General features: G+C 36.1%; 1 protein-coding gene across 4 annotated transcripts in view; it reads left to right on the top strand.

The window, feature by feature from the left end:
* VAV3 (vav guanine nucleotide exchange factor 3) overlaps positions 1-23,045 on the top strand; it is a 202,337-nt gene that overhangs the window by 140,489 nt on the left and 38,803 nt on the right. For all 4 annotated transcript variants that reach the window (XR_012629888.1, XR_012629887.1, XM_074876674.1 and 1 more), the window contains exons 21-25: positions 5,985-6,050; positions 10,656-10,690; positions 12,427-12,543; positions 13,949-14,036; positions 18,096-18,225. Coding sequence is in view for 2 of the 4 variants with exons in the window: in XM_074876674.1 (XP_074732775.1) it covers positions 5,985-6,050; positions 10,656-10,690; positions 12,427-12,543; positions 13,949-14,036; positions 18,096-18,225 (436 nt within the window). In the remaining 2 variants the exon portion in view is untranslated. The remainder of the gene's footprint in view (positions 1-5,984; positions 6,051-10,655; positions 10,691-12,426; positions 12,544-13,948; positions 14,037-18,095; positions 18,226-23,045) is intronic.

Genomic DNA, 23,045 nt, shown 5'->3' with positions numbered 1-23,045 from the left:
ATTTAGGTCATATGTTTTTTTTTTTTTTTTCTGGCTTCAGTTAGGATTGAATCTTCTCCAAACTCTTCAGGACTCAGTGAACTCTGTTCCAATGTCACTGCATCATCCTGAACAACATTTAACCGGGGGAAGTCATAAACAATAGAATTGCTTTATCTATTTAAAAATATGTAAATAACTGTAACCACCCCCCCCAAACCAAACCCAAACAAACAAACCAATCCTCCCCAAACCTGTTATTTAGGAGACCATAGATAATTCATGTCACTAAAAATAGTTTCAAACATTGGTTGGCAGGTTTTGGCCTATATACCTTTATATGTAGGGCTTGATTCTGCAAGGTTTTAAGTTCTGATCCAGAGAAGCGTTTGAAGCACGCTCTTGATTTGGGACTGGCTAGAAGGTAATGATCTGACTAATACAATTAGTACAAGTCAGAATTATTGGCACCTTGTGGAACTGATTCTATTGCCATGTTCATATATATCCATCAACTCAATCTACTGGAATTTGTCTTAGATGTTATTCGTACCTATCATGCTGAAGAATTTAGATATAATCTCACTGTGTTTAACTAGCAGAAACTGGAAAGTGCGTGAGGCTTTTTCCCCAGCCTTCGTAATAGATTTGAATCTTAATGGAAATTGTCATCTCCATTAACATCATTCAGGAAATTTTTTTTTCTCGCAAGCTGTCTTGGCACAGACTGCTTCATACAGATTTTTTGTAAGTCTTGTAATGACATCTGCATTTTAAAATGCATATTAAGGAAAAAACCTGCAAATACAATTTGTATTAAAATCTGTAAGTTTTATTCAAGAGGTGCTTTAGAGTAATTTACAGCTGACCTACAAGACTAATATTAGAATGGATTTTTAAGTTGACCATTGCTCAGTTTAAAAAATTCAAGTGCTTGTAATAGACAAGTGTGTAGTTTAAATATAATTTTTTCATTCTTTACATCAAATAAACACTGCAAGTCACTAAGCAATGCTTAAGCTATAGCTTAAGTGCAGTCAAATGTGTGTTGATAGATGTTAAAATTCTGCTAAGTTAATGTTTGAGTGGTCGTATAGCAATTGTTGTGGTAAGTTCTGTAGTAATTCAAGACCATATACACATACGAATCTACCTGTTATGCAGTCTGGAAAACAGGAGAAGTACGGGGGTTTTTCTTTACGAAACAGCAAATACTTTTCTGATCATCAAACTGAGCAATCACAGAGACAGTAAGATGGCTGGGATAAGCATTTCTGAATTGTGTGAATTTGCTTTCTGCTTCACTGGTATCATCCAAAACCTAAGCTTTCATCAAAGAGAATGTGTAATATATAGGGGAGTTGATACTGTCACAAGTTATTTTATTCTCCTCAGTAACCACCTGGTTGCATATAAAGCGAAGGATGGTCTTACGCTGATACTCATGCATCCCCTTGTGCATGGCTACTTTTCTTTGCTCAGTCAAGGTGCAGGAATAGAAGACCCATGCTGCTTGCCTAGCTGGTGCTCTACTAACATCACTTGCAGAATGAAATAAGAAAAGGAAGAGGGGCTGGGGGTGCAGAGAGGAGAAAACTTGTTTTTTTAAAATGGAAATTTTAGCTGCCTTAACCAGAGCACTGCTGGTTGTTTCAGCAGTAGTAGTGCAGCTTTGATTTAGTCAGATTTTTATTATAGATGTGAATATTTCTCTCCTCTTCTGAGTTTGGTTTGAGTAAATTGGTACCTGCTTAACCCGAGGGTAGGCTTTCAGGGGTGCTGCAATGCCTACCATAAGATATAATGTGATTCTAGTTTCACAGGTTTGCATTGCAATTACCTGCCATCCTCAGGCAATTATGTTTCTCAAATATGCCAGAAGAATACAGATATTTCCTGGACTGTTTCTTTCCTTTTTCAAAACCAGATTTTCTTTGATGCAGATTAAACCCATATCAAGTAATACCCATTACAGATGTACTTTCTTATGCTTCAGTTGTTAATGGTCGTGATGTAAACAGCCGAAAGGGATTAAGTATATTGTAAATATGATATAAAAATTGAAACATTGGAGAGGCAGCAGTGTAAAAGTCCTTTTTTTTCCTTTTGGTTTGTAATTTGGTTTGTAATTTTTCATCTGCTTCCTTCCTCTCTTCACCACACTTTGCAGTAAACAAAATGAAAATGGATGAAGGTCATAATAATTTATAAATTTTAGCTATCCTGGAGTTCTAGTTCTGTGCATGTCCAATGAAGTTAATGGGCATTGCATAGCTAAATACGAGGCAGCAGTCTGGAAATTTAGAGCAAATGCATCAAATGGCTTCAGAAAGTCTCCCTTGTTAAAACAGATACAAATTTCTGAATCAGCTTCTAGTCTTGCTGAGACTGTCATTGAAAGAAATGGACTGAAGGGCTTAAGTGGCCCTTACATATATATGAATATGTATACACATGTACATGTAATATATATTTTAATATATAATATAATAATTTAGAACTACAATGTAATAGTATATACATAATACATATTTTAAAACTAGTTCTGTCCAGTCCTTTGCTTCTCCTTTTATAATGACCATAAGCCATTATAGGGCAGTGTTCAAGGGAAATGCTTGCTCATCAAACAATAAGCAATTAGCAAGCAGGAAACGTAAAGTAGAAAGAAATGATTAGTAGAAGTGAAGTATGGTGGCATAATAATTTTGCTGTTGTTAATGATTTGATAGATAGATCTTAAATTTTGAAATCATCATCTGACAACAGGTCATGGTTTTGTGTATGAATGACACCAAGCCTTGATGAATTTAGCTAGGATTTCTAAAGTAAACAGAATAACATGGTTTCCTAAGGACATTATCAAATTATTCGTATGAGCTCATTATTGACAGAGCATTTTAAAGTGAGCTGTTTCCCTTCAGCAATGTATAATAAATCAAACCCTGTTCTGTTTAAGGATTTGCTTTTATTTAACTAACAAAGCCATCTGCAGTTATCTCATGTGAAGCTTGTCTTCAGAAGACAAAGCCTTTCTTGGTTTGTCTCAGTGCTTGTTACATTCATGATATTGCTGAAAATGCAAAGGCAAAGTTTTGCACTGGTCACAGTACTTGGGGATATTTTATGTGATGAGAGTGTGTCCATGTGACTTCTCTACTGCTGCTTTTGCTTTGGTTTTAGTGTAGTGTTCATAGCATGCGTACTTGTCTTGTAGCCTCTCCTAGCCCAACAAAGCGACACATCTGTGCTCCACAGCTGCGCAGAACAGGATCTTCCAGCAAGTGATGGCATCTAAGGAAATTTTAGGATTGTTGCTTGGGCAGAGAGTATTGCTTAATGCTGTACCTCTCTTGTAAGTCTGTCCACTGATGACGATGTTTCTCACCACTTGATTTCAATGTCCTCCAGATGATTCATTTTTTTTTTGTGCAAGTGCCATTGGCTTCTTACCTACAGAATGTTAAAATGAAAGTCTGTGGATTGCAGTTCAGTTTCCTTACTGGGAATGTGTATACATTATAACGTCTGCATTGTGATAATGATTTAACTAGTACGGACCACAACTAATCTCATGATCTTTGCTGCTCTGCTGAGTTTTTCAGCTGAGATTCATATCACTGTGTGCTGCTAGCATTATCTAAGCCAGGTAGTGTAATGTTGGCTCTACATCATATTGTCCCATGGTCTGGTCTTTCTGTATATGCTACAGTTTCTTCAGTGGCTGTAATATGGCTTTATTTTTTTATTTGAGATAGAACAGCTCAGTTGGGTATAATTCAATGCAGATAGACTTGTTTAAATGTCTGCAAATCAGAGCTAGCTTTCATTCTGGATTTTGGTGTGTGCAAATACATTTCTGGAAGAACAGTAAGAGGTAACTTGCAGGAGGAAGCACTATAAACATTATGAAATGCTATTGAACATTTGAAATTACGTCCTTTTTTGCACTTTCAGAAGGTAACACAGGGGTCTGTCCCTGAGCTCATCAAATTTTCATCTTGGCTTCTTTCTAGTTGTTGTGGATGTATGTTGCATGATGTGTCATCTTGTTCAGCTTCTTTCACTTCATACAAATATTTCTTGTGAATAGCAATGGTGTGTGGGCACATACACAACTAATGTTCAATTGTGTTCCTTCAAAATGCTTTTTCTCATTAATGTATTTTATTCAGTGGCTGGTCTTACTGACTGATATCACTTGCTATTCAGGTAAGATTAGTATCATAAGTATCACTTAGATGGGAAACTGTGTCAGAGCTCTGCTTATAAATTAAGTCTGTACTTCAGAGGGATTAATGTTTTGGGAGTAAATAGGATATACGGATGCAAAGGGTAACCTGTATTCAAGCAAATAGGGCAAAGAGGGCAAGGAAGCTTTGCTGAACACAGGTTCAGATCTGTAAGATTGTTACTTGTTTGCACATAATTCTTTTTTTAATACCATCGCTATTCAGCATATTGTAGCTTAAATACTGCTTAATGGCTTTTCTCTCTCCTCTACCTCCTCTGCACTTCTCTATATATTTGGTAAACATGGCAGTTACTGGGGTTACGATCTGTGTGTGATAAATTGCGTAATGATCACCCTAGGAAAATGATGCACTCATTTATTGTGCTTAGGGTATCACAATCAAAGAATGTTTTCATTTTTTCATAAACCCTTGTTAATTCTTGCTTTTACGTTTAGCTCCAGTCTGTTTGAAATCCTTGAATTCTGTTTTATGTGGTGGTATTAGGGTACAGTTACACATTTAGTGTTACAGAAATGAAATGAACTAAATCCCCAAAGAAATTCGATGTCTGTTTCTGAAGCATTTTTTCCCCTTTTAATTTTTTGTGTTGCAGGTATGCCATCAAAAATAAAAAATGTAATTTTCAAGATTACAGTGCTTGTGAAGTACTGCTTCTTACTCTCATTGCCAAATGCTGATAGTGTATTATGTTTACAGTCTATATTAAATTTAATGGAAGTTAGACATTGATGGACTTAAAAGTCTGTTAAATGAAAACATTTTTGCCAAAATACACATTTTGATGCCTTCATTTTATGTATCTGTGTTTAGAAATTTTAGCTATGTGCTCTATTCTGCTCTGAAAAATGTGGTCAGCACGGTCACAGCAGACTGTTTACTGGGACTAGAAAGGTGTTTTTATTTTGCTGTTCTGTCTGGCTGAGGAGGTATTTCTTCAGGAGAGCCTGAGGTGGTGAATTGTGAGCTGCTGAAGCATGCCTCTGTGATGATCAGGTCACTTTTGGCCCTTAGAAGCCCAGAGTAAATTGGTGGTACTGCAACTTTGGGGCAGCAGTTGTGTTGCTTAAAGGCTCAGTTTAGGCTGTGCTGGATGCTTTTCTGCAGCTGGTCCCCCAGCTGCATGGGTGCATCTACAACATCTTGTGAATATATCATAGACAGAGAGTTAATCTTTAATTCTTTTAGTATTCTCGTGCCTACACAATTTCCAATAATTTGCATCATTTATGGAAACCTTAACTATAGAACTTTGTGTCTGCATTGGCTGATTGTTAGCCCTAAGTTCCCATTGGAGTTAGAATGATTACTCAGGTGCTGCAGCTGCTGCTGCATGGTGCTGTAGTCATTTTGGGGATCTGTGATGTTGCAGTGTGGCAGCTCTCACTAGAATGATGCCAACTGAGGAGGAAGTAACTTGAAATGAGATAATTAATGTTAATGAAGATATCAGACACTGGCAGACATTGATAGAACTGGGAATCACAACCCAGGCTCTGAACAACCCCCTTCTTGCATCTTATCTCTCAGAGCTCTCAGGTATATCAGCTATAATTATTACTGATTTGTATATATTAAAGAAAAAAAACCACAACAAAACAACAGCAAAAACCGCACAACTGTTGAGTAACACTTTATTAGAACAGCATTTTATTTGATATACTCTGATTGTCCTAAATCCTTGTGCATATATTATTATTTACTGTTAATCCCCATTATGTCTCAAAAATGGAAAATTTTGGGTTTTTTTTGTAGGGCAGAAATCTAACAACAGGAGAGCTTGGATTCTTCCCAAGTGATGCAGTAAAGCCTAGCCCATGTGTAAGTAAAATTGTTTAATTCTGTTTGTCATATTACAGGAAAACTGCCTAGTTCATACTGTTGCTTTATTAATCTTACCTTATGAAAATCATATTGTTTCTAGTTCCTTTGTGTTTTCATGGTATGTTCAATATTGCTTAAAATATAGCATTCTAATACTTTTGGTTATCAGATGTAAATATGACATGTCAAGAAAACATGTCTGAGAGGCAGATTTAACTTTGGGAGTATTAATAAATTGAACTGTCTGAAGAGTTTCCTGAGTATAGAACAAACACGTTTTATGGGAAAGTGCACTACCTTCTTTCACCAGCAGTAAGGTGAGAATGCAATGGTTCTAATCTGTTCTCCAGTCACTTTGAGTTAGAGAGAGGGATTACACACTAAGTAGTTTAAAAATGCATAAAATTAATATAAAACCTTGCATTCAGGCTACTCGATTAATTTTCTCCTCTCTGTAGGTTCTTACCTGCCTTTATTTCACACAAGAATGTTCTCAATCTAGAAAAGTTCAGTATAACAATAAGAAAAAATATTTATAATATGTACTCAAGAGTTTTGTTTACAGATGTGATGATGCCTTAATATAATGTACACTTGCTCCTTCATTCTCAGACTTTTGTAACACTGTGCATCAGATCACTGTATGTCTCTTGAAGATTAATTGATGTAAACCTATAAAACCAGTGATGAATCATATTCCTTACTTTGATTTAAGACAGCTTTAACTTCTTTTGACTTGATTCACAACAGTTTGACTTATTAATAGAACTGCTTTCATTACAGCAATCAAGATACACCACTTAAATGGTTTATAAGTAGGTGGAATCAGCTGTTAGTGGCTGCATTTTGGTATGCCTTTAAGTCTTATATTGTGCCTTAGATTCTAAAACAAATATACGTGTGATCATAAAGAGTATAAATACATTAGGATATCATGAGACATCCTTAGTACACTATATTTTTAGAATTTTGTTTGAAGAGGGATGCACAGAATATTTGTAGGCACGAGGTATTTTAGGTCGGATGAGAGAACAGATCTGGAATAAAGATGAAAATGTTACGTGAATTTACCTTTCTTCCCTCCACCCCTTGCTTGTTGTAAGAGTTGTGGATTTCTCATGCCGTAGTGTCACTGTTCTGGACGCAGGCAGTACCTGCTGTCTATTGGTGTTAGGTTCTTGGAGCCACCCAGTCATTGCATAGTGTCACTGACAGCAACTGTAGCAGCACTTTAGGAACAACCACTATACTTTAAAGCAGAGGAAGTGGGATATCCAACGTTAGGAGAAATGCTACTGGGGTGTTGTGAAGATTCCTTTCTAGTGATAAAGCTTTCTGCTAAATTTAAAATATACTGTTTAGAGGAGTTTTGAAAATAATACAGTGTTACAGAATGAATAAATATTATTCATGAAATGTTACCAACTGGTGTCATGATCAGAACAAAAAGATAAATTGATGCTTCACCACTGTTAACTTGGAAGGATGAAATATAAACATCTTATTATGATAAATGATGCAGTTAAACATACTGAAACATCTATCAGTTTTTAAACATGCTATAACTTTTACTGTGATTATTAAGTCTAACAGTCTTTACAACCAGCTGATATAAAAATGCCCAGAAACAGCATAAAATACATACATCAAAAGACTTTAGGAATGAATATTGAATGAAAAACTGCTGAGCTTCAGAATACCTATACTCCAGACTTCTCACAGATGTACCTATAAACAATTTTTTCCTCTTTGCAGTAAGTAGGATATGTCTGTAGATGTTTTCTGCACTGTATGAGTACTATCTGGTTCTTCCTAGATTTCCTTTAGTTTTCTCATTTCTATAGATGCGTTGGATACATAGCACAGTATGAACCAAGAGCTTCTGGAATAACATTTGATTTTACTCTTGTTTCATGACAGTGAACAACACTCATTATATACATATCTGTCCATTCAAAATTAATGAAAAGGACTACTCATCTATTGTTTAACTGTTCTGGAGAATGGACTTCAACTGTCTGAATTTTTATATCCTTTCTGACATAGTAGGAATACTTGACAAATTAAGAGTAATTTTTTTAACTATTTTTTCTTCTCCTGCTGCTGTTAGAATGCACGTTATTTAATTAGTCCTATAGGGTATAGTACAAATCGTTAAAGGTGCAATTCTTCTGTAGATGAAATGTATTACTGAAACATCTCACAGCATGTAAAGACTCTGTAAGTGCCTAGCTGGCCTTGAAATGTCTCATTTGGTTGCTTCACTAAAACATTTCTCATAGGAATTCTTTGTCAGCATATTCATAATCTGATAACTTTTTTCCAAGCCTTGCCATTAGAAACAGAGGTGCCCAAGTAGCACTATCAGTAGCTGCAGGGATGTGAAGAGCCACTGCTGCTGCCCATGGTACCATCTGGCTGTGTTAGGCCCCCTACACTTCAGAGGGGTTTGCATACCACCAGCACTAAAAATACTGTTTGGGAGTAATGCATGTTTCCTTTTTTTCTCTCTCGAGAACTAGATTAACTTCATGACTGTTTCAACACCTGGATAGATTTACTGTTGTGCAAGCAGAACATGTGACTTTAGTTTTATCACAGAGAACTTTAATGTGTTCCACACTAGTGTCTGCTTCGTTATTTAGAAAAAAATGTGAGTTTTGAGCTGTCCCATAAAATCCAGAAATTTATCATAAAAATCTTGTGTTGAGCAGCATTTGAGTAAGTGGTTATGTATTTAGTTTGAGTGATTGTTATGTCAAAGGCAGTAAGCAGAGCTTTGGGAACTCTGCAAATTTTGGTTCATGGAAATGAATCTTAACAGCACAGGAATGTAAGTTACATCTTAAGTAAATTTAAAGTTAGCCAAAATCCTATCCTATCACAAAAACCCAAGCAGTTTTGTTTACTTCTGTGGAGAAAGAAAAGTTAGGAGAAATACTAATTTAATTGCTAATTAAGTTTTTTGAAAACATTCTCAGTAAAGAAGTGTTCTGAAGTTAACTAAGAATATACTTAGCCAGTGTTTTAAGTGAAGTGTTTGGAGTAAGTGCATTATATAACTCTAGTGTTGAGGCTTCTTAGCATGAAGATAAGAGCCTTAAAATGGTGAAATTTTAACAATTCTTACTTGTTTCAATAATTTAGTGATTTTGCATTCTGGTAACTGCGCTTTTTTGAGGAGGTTGCAAGATATGTTACCAACACAAGTGGTTTGTAAAAATCATATTCCTTTGTACATTCCCTCAACTCAGCTGTCTGCTGGCATCTAGTTAACAATATCCTGGTTCAGTAATCACTGTATAGCTTCCTGTTCTGCTTTTTCCATTCAAAAATCTGCCTTTTAGTACCTCAGCAATACTGCTGAAATATACCATAGCATTTTGGACGTGTTAACACAAAAATTCTGCATTACTTGACTCTTGCAAATTTAACTGCAGAATACTGTGATTAAGTATGCAGGGAGGTGGGCGTTTTGTGTTGGTTTTCTTGTGGTTTTTGTTTGTTTGTTTTTTTGGGAGGCAAGGCTTGTCCCATTACTGGAGTTTATTTCAAGGTCAGGTCTAGAGACTTGATAGAGGTCACAGTTTGATACCTGATGTCAAGTTAGTGGGAACTGTAATTGATTTTAAGTTTGTAGGCCTGTATAGTAATATCTTCCTGAGTGGGTCTGTGTTTGGAACTATCTGTTGAAGACATTCCATATATCATGAATAAAAAAATGTGAGAAGAATGTTACTGTAATTTTTTCCCTGTTATATTTCAGAAAATAGTAAAACATTCTTTGGTTTTACTGGAAGGAAAAAAATAATCATTTGCTTATCTAAGAATATATGACGTTAGCTTATAAGTCTAAAAGATGTATGCTAAGCTTCCACTAAAATTTTTCATCCCTTCGCAAGTTTCACACGTTGTTTTAGAAGAGTAGGATAATACTGAAGTATCGTATACCAGTGGGAGACGGTCAAGATGAAATGCTGGTTTTCATGGGGATTGCTACACGGTGCACCTTGTGCATGTATAAATATTATCTATGCATATGTTTATGTATACATATAACATCAATTTTGCAAACTGATTGTAGTTTGCTTAATTTTTTAAATTGAATTTGAGAATCAAATTCTATACCTGTTAAAATCCAGTACAAGAGTTAACCAAGTCAAATACAAAGGGGTGAATGATGTCAAACAATGCAATCTATGGATTATCCTCAACACTCTCAGGTTTTATACTGTATTTCCTAGTAGACAGTCTTTCTAAGGTCATACAATCCTGAAAACATGAAGTGAATTTTATACATTACTGTAAATTTATTGCACATTTTAATTTATTCCACATTTTAAATACGGTTCTATTAAGTAAAAAAAATATATCACAGCAGCAAAGCGGTAGAATATTCTGTACTACTTTCAGAATGGTATGGAATATTTGTCCTTCCTTATAACTTCCTTCAAAAGAAAACAGACTTGCAGACTTAATTTGATTGTCTGTTTCTTTTAACTTGTTTCATCTGGATATTGACAATTATATCAATGCTATCTAATTTGTGTTGATTAGTAAAAAATCTTGATCCTCATTCTCTTGTATCTTTTCATGTCCTAGGTTCCTAAACCAGTAGACTACTCTTCACAACTGTGGTGAGTCTCTGTCTAGTCTTACAAGAATCTCTTTGAAAGAAGCAGTCATAGAAAGACAAGTGTGTTCATTACAATTTAATTTATATTGGTCTAACCTTTCTAGGCTTCTGAAGAAGGCACACCTGTAATGGTTTGGGAAAACAACACACTGCATTGCCTAAAAGCATTTCTGATGTAGTGACGTGCTTAATGATTTTGACTTTTTGTTTACAAGTCTGTAACTGTGCAGCTTTAGTTCCAGAGGTCTGCAATAGAATAATAAGAGATGAGTAAAACATGAAGCGTGCGTGATCTTATGTGCTAAGTGAATGAAGAGAAGGAATGATGTTAAATACATCTTGTCTTGTGAATAATTCTACTTTTCCTTAAAAAAAAAAAAAAAAGACCCTAGAGATATAAAAGGACAGTGTATCAAAACTACAACCACTGCTGGTCTGGTGCTTATGCAGCGTGTGAACTCTGCTGGAATTCAGCTCACTTCTTGAAAAGACATGATGATTTTGAGAGAATAGAATAACCATCACTTGTGTTCTTTCACTGGTTTTATGCTTTGTCATTTAGACGTGAGTTCTGATTTCCTCTGGTTTGCCAAAAGTGAAATCAGAATCAGGTCTAAACAAATACTGATTTTTTGTAACAAGCCAAATAGAATGTTTACTATTTAAAACTGATACTCTAAATTCTAACATTTGTTTTATTTATAATTTTGTTAGAAGAAAGCATATCTTCTAAGGATTTGTAATAGTTAATTGCAAAACTACTTTAGGCTGAAACTTGCTGTAAAAGGTCATGTATTCTGTGATAAACTTCAAAATGCATGTCCCCTGGTGTGTTTTTTAAAATAACTATTTTTTTATTTAAAAGTACCTTCTAATTGATCGTGATTAGTATGAAATTTTACACAGTAGTGGTGTGTGATGTTGACTGCCTTTAGACTACTTTCTAAAATGTTAAAATAAGCATAATTTCCCTGGAAGTTAGGTCACTTTCCTCAATTAACAGTTTGACCTCTTGTTTTGCAAATAAATGTCTGCTGACAGCATCCTGTGAAATCCCACCCAAACCAGCAAGGCAGAGTGGAAGGGCACAAATCTGCTTATGCAGTCAGGAATCAGTGACTTGCCTTAGCTTTAACTCTTAGCATCAGCTCTTTCAAATTTGTACATATTAGGCTGATTTTTTTTTTTTCTTGAAGATGTTTAGTCTACCTATTACACTTTAGCCTTTAGAGGTTATGAATAATTATGAAAACAAATAAAATAGTGTGTTTGTATAAATACCAACTTCTTGTGTAGGTCTTTTTTTTTTGACCTAATATACTACCAGTGGCTGTTTCTCCGCTCTGTTAAGTTGAATCCCCCTAGAACTCAGGGAAGTTCAAAGGTTCTGGACCACTGTTTTATTGTTTCACTTGCAACACGTGATTCAGAAAAAGTTTTATGAGCTCTTCAAGCCAGTAGTCATTCAGCTAATGCTCAGGCTTGAGTACTTTCCTCAACAGGCATTGTATTCAACATGTGCACAAGTACTTTTCTAATTAAGAATTTCCATCCCCCCCTCCGCATGGAATTTCTTCACGCTTTATTCTTCACTCAAAGACCTGGAAGTGGTATTCAGTTGTAACTAATGTATTTTTAGGTCCCCACAATATTGGGATGCTGCATTGCATATTTGATAGACCTTTCTTTGTAGCTTTGAGAAAAATCATAGGAAATTTTTATTGTTCTCTGTTACAGGTTTGCAGGAGCAATGGAAAGATTGCAAGCGGAGAGTGAACTTATTAACAGAGTAAATAGCACTTACCTGGTGCGGCATAGGACCAAAGAGTCAGGAGAATATGCAATTAGTATTAAGTAAGTGGAATAATGTCTCCTACAGAAAGTTTTCCTGTTCCCATTTATGTCTAGATAATACTTGAAATAACTAAGAAAAATCAAAACCTGTTTCAATTTATATAATCATGTCTCGTCCCACACAGTGGGTTATGAGGGGGGTGAATCTTTTGAATTCCCGAGAGCCTGTGTGCTGGTGGAAGAGCCAGCCTCTGCTCGGCAGAGCCGCAGGGTGGGCCGAGTCACCACAATGACTGAGAGGAACAATTGTGCTGGTGACTTTATTAACTGACCACTTTATTAAGTGAATGGAGACAACTTGGCAACAATCAAGTGATAACCCTCAGGAGAATGACTAAAGGCACTTTGGTGATAGGACTATTTTCCTAATAACCCGTCAATGAACAACCTATCCCAATGCAACTCCTACAAAACTTATACACATGAATATATGTAAGAGAGAGAGAGCAGGAAGAGGAAAGAGAAGAGAGAGGAGGAGAGGATAGGAAAAGGAGAATCACCACCCTTGGATCCCACATTGTCTCAGAGTAGCCAGCATAGTGGTGGGTGGATTGACAAAGACACACACGGGGTATTGCCTTTATATAGTCTTTCTTACACATATGCAATAGGTTGTTCCAGAAGGTTCTCATTTTCTCTGGCTTGTACCTGCACAGTTAGTCAAGTTCTGTCTCTGGGCAACAACAGGAGGGAGGGGGAGAGAACCGGCCCACTGTCCCACCTCCACAGGGCTTGCTCTGCTTCCCCCCCACAGGGCGTCCCACTTGAGTTGTTTGAGTGTATGAACAGTTTCTTGTTTATGAACAGTTCGTGACAAATCATATGCAGCCTTTAAGAGAGTCAGTGTAGGAAACTGAAGTTGCTGACAAAAATACCCATGATTTATGGTAGGAAGGTAGCAATGGTTTTATAGTGCTGGTATAGCAAACAGGTCTACAAAAACTATGGCCTAGTACATTGGTCTAGTAAGCAAGTGTTTGCAGTATAATGTGATCTGCTTCTCTGAAGTGAATAAGAATGTTTGCCTTCAGTGAGAACTTGTCAAAGACCTTTGCATCTCAGACATTTCACCAAATGTGGGTTCATAAATTCTGTGGATGCAAATTATTTTGAGGGTCTTGTTTGCTTTCATGTTGTTTATCAACATGAATATAAAAGTAAGAAATATATGGGAATTCCAAGTTAAAATGAGCATTGTGACTTTTTTTTGTGAATACAGATTACCTTCTCAGCTGTACTTTAATAAATATATTTGGTTAATTAGATGTCAACTTTAGTTGGCACAGATATACGTTCTGTCTTAAGAATTTATTCATGTGGTGTTATTGGGGCATGCCCTCAGGTAATTATTGATTGCATCTGATTAGAAACACATTTATATTCATAAGTTATTCATTGCCCACAGGTACAATAACGAAGTGAAACACATCAAGATTTTAACAAGAGATGGCTTTTTCCACATTGCAGAAAACAGAAAATTTAAAAATTTAATGGTAAGCATTGATTGTGTTTTTAACAATGAGCATTTTTCTATGTAGCTGTTACTTTTAGTGAGAGCTACTTTGGTTTGTGAAATTACAGGAGGTTGTGAGAGATCTGAATTGTGTCCATACCTGCTAATACGATAATTTTTTACATTTATGCTCTAAGTGATGGTAGTATGTGGTTAAAATTTCATATTTACATTTATGAATGGACTGTGTCCGTTGCAGTGATGTGGAAGAGAGGATGAATTTGAATCCCATTCATCAGCCCACTACAGAGTTAGGCTGAATCTTGAAAGGAGAATTTGATGTCTTTAGAAATCTTTCTCTGTATAGTATTAATCCCTAAAAGTAGCTAGGTGAAGGTTCCTTCCCAGCCCAGCACATGTACACGTGTAGTGCTGTACATAATGATGCCTATGGATGAATAAGTTCAGAGGGAGAAGGTTATAAGGTGCAGGTGTGTCAGCCTAGAAAAACTTGGAGGCTGGTCGTCCTGGTACACCAGGAATCCTTGTTGGAATAATAGTAATTTGGAGTCAATATTGACTAGTCTAAATTAAAACAACTGTGTGACTACTTCGAGCTTACAGTGTGTCAGCAAACCACTCTAGCAAGCTATAGTAGTAACACACAAAACATAGGTGCTTTCATTAATTTTCACTCCAACTACAGGCATTGTTTATTCCCAGAAATAAGTGAGTTTTCAATGTTATGTCTGAGTCATCTTATACCAGGAAGAAATTATTTTTTTTTAACTTTAATTTTAAAGAATTTCTTGTGATAGTTCATTTTGCTCAGACAAGACTCACAAATACAAGGTGTCTGAATAAATTACCTTAGTGCATTTGTAAAATTTTACTGCTTAAGCATTTTTTTATGGATTGTTAAAGAAACTCATTTAATATATTGAGTGCAATCAATTGGATTAAAACTTGTGCTGCAGCCTTCCTGCATGCATATCCAAGTACTCTAAAATGATAAATAAAAATGAAGGACAATGCAAAACAAGTGTAGGGAGAGAAGCTTTAAAACCAGGAAGTCTTAGAAATTATTTTAATTTAACCACTGATACTCTGTAAAGCAAGAACATCCTGCAAGTGGTAAAAAAATCAAGCAGAAATCTATGCTTTGCCTGACCCTATTTGAAATAAGTGCTCATTAGAATGGGAAGAACATAAATTTCCTGATGAAGAATCCACCAAGCTGTTTCCACACTCAGTCTTCATTTGACACTTAAAAACCAGTAAAGTGTTTAATGTTAGGGCTGGGGACCCTGAGATCTTATCAGTGGTAGCAACAGAAATCATGGCGTTCCTCAAATGCATGAAGGAGGTCTCTACTTAATCTGCAAATGCTACAAATGATTCGCTGGAAACTGATGAGAACGTATGAGCGCTCTCAGGATCTTGACAAAGCACGTGAGCTGCAGTTGCATGCTGCCAGATACCTTCTTACGACAATGATGCAATTTAATGCACTGATGCAGGTTTCAAAATAGAGCTGAATGATCAAAGGTATAAGTACAGGACACAAACTTGGATAAAAAAGAAACAAAAAAGAATATGCATTGTGTCAAAGAATTGAGAGAACAAAAGAAATTTCTAGTGTAAAGGCCTCATCGCTACCCGTTCAGCCTTGCTAAGTTCAGTTAGGAAAAACTCATTTTGTAACTCAGTTTTAGGATATTATGAAGTCTGCCCTTGAGAGTTAAATAGACAAGTGATAGTGTAAGTACTCTTTGCATATGCTGTGGAACAACTGCTTTGTTCTGGGTAGATGCAGAGAAAAAGTAACAGTGTCTGGAAGAAGAGAGGAACAAAAGTAATCTGGGTAGAACTGAGAGCAGAAGAGAGACAAAGGCAGCAGCCATGGCAACCTAAAGTAGTGATCTGCAGTGACACAGTGTTCTGTACTACTTTGGAGGTGACAGAAGTAGAGCAGCTCTTGTACATAGTTTTCATAGTACATTTGAAAAACTTTCACAAGAGTAATTAAAATGTGCTGAGTGTGTTAAGCAGGCCAAGGTGCAGTGAAAGGTCAGCTGTGCTGCTGATGTGAATCATGGTAATGTGACAGACTCCTGAGGACCCCCATCCACACTGGCAGGGTCTACTTATACCTTACTTACCTGTTTGTAAGCTTGCTACTGTGATTTGTACAATGAATGTTTTAGAGGCTTGTTTGTTGACTGTTTTCATGGAAGAATGGTATTGAAATCTAAGCTTTTAAAAGCAACTGGAACTTTGTGACCCAAAGTAATTTTTTTCTCAGTTTGGAGCCATTTTACTTACTTTGCTAACAAGTGAAGTCTATCCAACTGAAATTCTTACTATCTTTACCAAACAGCATAATTCTAGCAGACATAAGTGGTGCAAAAAGGTAGCAGAAGTTTCATACTAGTTATTTTTTCATTTATCCAGAAATCCTGCTTTGAATGCTTCTTACTTACAAATCATCCTCTCGGCAGCCTTCGTAATTTGAATGTCTGGGTACTCCGTGATACATGACAGAAAATTTGGTTGCTGACATTGTAGCTTGCATGCTGTGCTGGTATCAGACAACAAAGCCCAAAGAGTTCTTAGTGTCCTGGCCTTTCTGCTTACTTGGAGTGCCTGGCAGGTCTGTGATTATGAACTGTTAAAAGCAGGTGTAGATTTTACTTGGCTTTGGACTCTGCCTTAGGAGCAGTTTCAGAGACACGCAACAGCTCACTGTGTGGGGAGTGAAGTGCTTCAGAGTTCAGAAGAAAATCTTCAGACTATTATCAAGAATTTATGGTTTATCCACTAGACCTTGGACTAAATAATTTGAGTCCTTTTGTTTGGCTGGAATTAATATATCACTGATGTAGGCTGTTGTAGGGTAATAATTTTTTTTTTAAAAAAAAAATAGAAGGAAATGATTGAATATAGTACTATTTCCGTATTTAGACCTAAGCTTGGCTTGGTCAATTTTGATTTTGGAAACCTAAATGTGGAATAGAATGACTGAGTCACTGGTACGAGTGAAGGATTTGCAGTAGATACGTTGTTTTGTGTTTGCATTTCTGAAGAGTGAAATCCCACAGTTGAAGTACCATTAATTGAGTGAAATACGGTCACTTTTAATCTTATTTTAGGCCCTGTGTGCAAGATGTGTGATACTGACGTTATTAGGGACAATACAAATGTAAGAGACAATGGCAGTGGTTGAAGATTGCAAAGGAATAACACGAGCTGTCAGTGTTTTGATGGGTGTTGCCTTCTTTGGAATAGAAACTCAAGTAACTTATCTCCTTGGTTACATAAACTATTTGAGCCATTTTTTTATATTATGTATGTGTGTGTGAGCATACCTATAGATAAAATCTGTGCATATATATTTAAAATTTGTGTGTGTATATGCTGTGTGCATTTGTATGTTTCTATATATGCACACATATACACACATAGATAAATTTTTGGATTGGACCCAAGGAGAATGTGAAATGCTGGATTTTTCAGTCAGTGTGAGCTATCTGGAAAAAAACCCCAACGAACCAACAGAAAAAACCCTCAAATTATAATGGCAGGGCCTTGAAGGTTTAACATGATCTGTGTATCTGCTCATTAAGTTGCTGTTGACATCTATGCCTATATGCAAGCCTTATGCTTTGCATGTTTCAGACCTGTGTACTTACAAATGCATTTCTGGATAAATGTCACTTAGCATTGCAAAAGATATCTTAGAAAACAAAGACAGTTACTGTTATATGCTTAACAAGCAGCTGACCTTGCCTTCTGCCTGACTTCAGAAAAACAAATACATGCTCAGTCTGGCTCAAAGGAGCCGTAAGTGTTGACTCTGACAATAATGTTTTTCTTAAAAAACCCCCAACAAAACCAAAAAACCCCAAAAGCCATTATGTAGCAGTGTAAAAGCAGTCAATATTTAGGGTACTTGATTTTTTAAAAATAAACATGTACTGTGGGATGTTGTATTATAAAATGTTACTTGTATGATAGAACTGTCATTGACTGTACACCAGAATGTTGAAAAGGATGTGATTTCAATTTCCAGTGACGTAGTATTTCTCCTTTCTGAAAGGAACTTGTAGAATACTATAAGCACCACTCTCTCAAAGAAGGTTTTCGAAGTTTGGATACTACTCTTCAATTTCCATACAAAGAATCTGAAAACTCAGTAGGACAAAGGAGTAACAGAACAGGTGGCAACTGTGAGTATTATAAATTTTTGTATATTATTTTCTGTCATATAAATATTAAAAGGATGAGGTACTTTGAAGATCTTCATTTTCCATTTTTGACATATAACCAATTAATATGGTAATGCTTTTAGCTAGGATTTTTTGAAGCTAAGCAGATTCAGATCTGCCAGGAGGTTTATAAACACGTCTAGCAAGTTAGTCTTGCTGCCAAACTTAAAATCTCCCTGATATTCAAAAATCTATTAGGCATGCTGGTGAGAGATTAAACTGCATCCTGCCTAGTTTTTTCAGACATTTGCATACATGCAGCTACAAGTGTTAATAATATCTGTGACAATTTCTAATCCTTAAAAAGGGATTTAAATAAATCAGTCTTGTAGTGTAGCCGTATGAAGTAGCATCTCAGTAATACCACATACATTTCTCAAAAAACCCCATTAGATTTACTGTATCATAATTATTTTTATGCCTGCCTTTTAACCTTAGGTGTTTATTACAGGCCTCTGAGCTTCTGAACATTAATGAACTACTGTGCAATATAAATAGCAGTTAAAAAGTTGTGAAGTTTAGAAATAAACTGAGATTTACAACGCATGTGGTATTCTTTATTTAACCTATTACAACTGAAGTGAAAGTTAGCATGATTTTTAGGACACGTACATGTTCAATATTAATGATAAAAACTACCACATGGCTGACCTCTGGAAAGTATATAATGTTTCTGTCAAAGAGCAAATATTAGATTTGCAGTTCTGCAGACAATGGCTGTATTTTTGTATTGCAGCAGATAATAAAAGGAAAATAAAAATTAATGGGGATTTTAACAGTATGAAGACTGCTGTGAAAGACCATAGAGTCCAGCCTAGTCTTTGTGATTATGAAGCTGGCTGTGTTACTTTCATTTGCTGTTTGTGAGCTTTTGTTTACTTGCTTGCCACTATTCCGTAACATTTCTATAACTTTTGAGACTTTCTGCCTCTCCTAATTAAAGTGAAGGTAATTTAGAACAGATGATTGTAACAAACCAGTGTGTCTGTGAATTTCATTTATTCTGTCTCTATCTCCTAATTCCTCCTTATTCCTTCCATTTCTGTTTTCTTTCACTACCTCCCTTCTGGCAGTTGTCTCCCTGCTACGCTGTATCTCAGTACAGCTCCATTCTTAGTGAATTTATCTGTCCTGTCCTGTTCTTCTCCCTTCAGCTTGTGATCTCCCTTTGCTTCTCTCTTCCTCTTGTCATCTCTTGTGCTTTTCTCATCCTTTGCCTCCCCACAGCATTAAGGCTATAATGCTTGAGAGGATATGCCCTGCTTAATTTACTTTGCATTTGTTTTGATTATTATTGACTGTGAGTAGAATCAATTTGTTTTCTTAGGCCAGTTAGAATGTATCTATACTGTCCACCAATTTATTAGTCTGCAAGAGCATTAGCTCAATCATTTCATGCTTTACAGGATACAAGACTTACAGTACATCCTCATTATCTTCAGTCCACATACAAAAGAAACTGTCTCTTTTAACAAGATCTTTTAGGTAGTGTATGGAAGAGCAAGAGAATGAGTGTGGGATGCTCTCATTTTAGTCAAGGGGATGAGAAAGTGCATCTCTGCTACAGTAAATATTAGCCGTTTGATGTTATAAACTATGCTGGTGGCAACTGGCAGTTTTTGTCTTAGGCCAAACTGATCAAAAACCCTCTCAATTTTCAGACTCCTCATATAAAATCTAATAGATTTCCACAATTCTACTAGCTTACCTAGATTGACTCTGGATGACACTTTCATGTAGTGGATTTGACAATTTTCTTTTAAGGTGTTAGCATGTCCTCATGAGTGTGGGATTTTTTTGTTTTGTTTTTAAGCAAAATTTCCAAAAAGCCCATCCGTGAGTCATGATGCTCAGTTGTAAAGCTATCCTGTGAGTTTTTATCAAGTTGATGTTAGAATAATTATGTATCTAGGCTGTGTGAACCCTGCTCAGCTGAATTTGGAAAGAAGTTGGAAAACTTTAGGCTGCAGTTTTCTTTAGCAGAGGAAGCAAGTAAGTCCATGGGGCAGCAGTTGGACATGGAGTTTACTTCACAGCTGTCACTGGGAACTGCCACACGGCTGTTTTTTTGACCTCTTCCCACTTAATCTGAGTGCAGGAAAACAGCTGTTGAAAGGAAGCCAGACAAGTCAGCTGAAGAGAGAGGGGCACTTTCCTTTTTTTTTTTTTTTTTTTCAGTTGTGCAACGACTCAGTGTCACATTCGCCATATTTTAACAGGCACGGGGCTGAAGCTAGTGAATGCAATGGACTTGGGAGTTTGAAGCTGATTTTCAGGAGACTTTGGGTTTCAGCTCAGTATTTTGCACTATACTGTTCACATGATGGTATCTGGATTTTTTGATGAGGCCAGCTTTTGAAAAGACATCAGCTTCTTACTCAAAACAGCTGGTCTTTAGCATATATAATTGACAGAATAAGTGGGAAGAGTGTTTCTAAAAAACATGAGTTGAACCACGGTAGACTGACAGTGTTGTATCATTTTCTGCTGCCAAAGTCTTAGAGCTGCTGTGAAATTGAGTGGCAATACCAAATCAACTTCACTTTCTAGAACAATGTGAGAAAGGATTATATTAATTTTTTGTAATTGTCATGTTTTCATTTACCCATTGAAGGAAAGAAAATCAAGTCGCATTTCATTTTACTTGTAATTTCTGATATGAATCATAATAAATCGCCTTGTAACGTCTATTTTCAGAAAATTTGATTCTCCCTTCTGCTAGATGTTTAGAACAAAAATCTTCATTTTATGAAGATAGTTAATTTGGCTTCCCACTTTAATTAGAACTTTGCTTTTTAGTCTTCCGGTCTTGCAGAAGTCACCCACTCTGTTCTGATATTTATTGTACACTTTTAATGTGGCTGTAAAAGCTGCCAGACATTTACTTTTTTCAATATAGAAATTCAAGTTAATTAGGAAGATTTTTTGGGAAATGGTACGTTATTTCTTCTTAATTTTTCAGTCCTAGTCTTGACATACTATGATCAAATTTTGGTTTGCTACACAAAAACCCAATAATTCTTACATTAGTTTAGAGGGGTGATCGACCGTTTAATGAAATAAAGGCAAAAATGGAAGAAAAATTGACTTTCTTTACAGAATAGTTTTTGTATTTTATTCCAATCTGCTGATGAAGAGCACAATCATATTGAGAAATCTGAGTCTCTATGAAATTTAGATTTTAATGTAACCTAAATCATGAAGCCAAATACTATTGGAGTGACTGTTCTTCATCACCTGTAGACTAGGAGTAGGTACATTAAGTAGTTACGTCATTCTACTGTTTAATGCATTATTAACTGTGTAAAAGTATCTGTTGATAAAGTAAAATAAGTAAGTGTCATCTCAACCCTTAAGGAAACAGAAGAACCTAGACTTTTTCCTTAAAAGCCAACACCAAAACCCTTATAGGTGACATTTAAAAATAGGCTAGTTATCTGTAGAAATCTGGTGGAATCTCCTTGTCCACATAGGTTTAGTTGTCCAGAATTTCACACGTAAAACCAAACCTCCAGTTATAGTGGACAGAAAAATTATCAAAAAATTAAGGTAATGTATGGACAGGAAAGGACCAACCACCCACTATACAGCATCTAACCTGTCGTTATTCCTGCATGCTACTTTTGCACACTATTATTGTACTTCTGTAGAAATAAAGGCAGTTATTTGTGTCTCAGAATGGGCACACTGCTTCAGTCAAGTTGCCCTTTCAGTTGGTGTAATGTATTTCCACACAGAGCTGTCATCTGGGGTTACTAGCCTCAGTGTAACAGAGGTAACCTCATGCATTCTCAGATAATCCATTTAGTATTAGAGGTGGAGAAAGGATAATCACTGTGAAGGATCAGAAGGGAGTTTCCTAGTGTGCAGGAGTCCCTGGAGTATGGTTTTTTTTATATTACTTCGAGATACTAACCTAAACTGTTGTTGGTTTGTGTTTTCTTTTAACAAATAACCCATAGTTTATGAACATTAAAATACAGTATCAGTCTTGTTTATTTGCTTTATGCTGGTAGTTTCATTGTCACAAATATATCTATTCTTATCCAGGTAAGATGTACAAAGCTGTATCATTACGTCCACCATGGATTCTTTGTTCATTCCTTGCATAAAATAGTTCTAGTTGTCATTCCTGCAAATAATCATTTTGAAGCAAAATGATTTTGTTTCATGTGTAGTCATAAGAAAGAAATTCAGGAAAGCAGCTGTATGTGATCAATATAACTCTGCTACATTTTCTTGGTCAGTAATTATAGATATTGTTAGGCATAATTTAGAGGCTACATTATAGTTTATCCAGTTAAGGCTGGAATTCCCTTTCCAAATCACAGCTGGGAGCAAAGATCCCGGCTTTAATAGACTTTGTACACTGTATATCTTCATTGCCTCTTCAAGAGGAACAAAATGTGAGAACATGTCAACAAACAAGTTCTATTTGAAGTGATTTTAGTTTATTTCATGTAATTTTGTATTTAAAAATATGTTGACCCTAGGTTTGTTGTCAGTAGAGCAAGTGCACCTCTAACCTTTCACCTGAGGAAGCTGTTACAGGGACGAGGATGATGTGCTAGTTCTGCCTAGGCCAAGTTTAGACTTTTTTTCCTCGCTTAAGGGTTTTCTCTCAAGGCAGGGAAAAATGCAAAGACGAGCAATACTGTTTGGGCCTTAGAGGATGTAGTTTAGCTGTGGAATTCCTACTGATGTTAATGATTATCAGGGCAAAATGCATACTTTTTGCCATGCATATTATGAGACCCCAGTTCAACTGGTACTTAGACTAT

The sequence above is a fragment of the Strix uralensis genome, chromosome 8, assembly GCF_047716275.1.
Source record: "Strix uralensis isolate ZFMK-TIS-50842 chromosome 8, bStrUra1, whole genome shotgun sequence".
Lineage (NCBI taxonomy): Eukaryota > Metazoa > Chordata > Aves > Strigiformes > Strigidae > Strix > Strix uralensis.
This window is presented reverse-complemented; position numbering and strand designations above follow the sequence as displayed.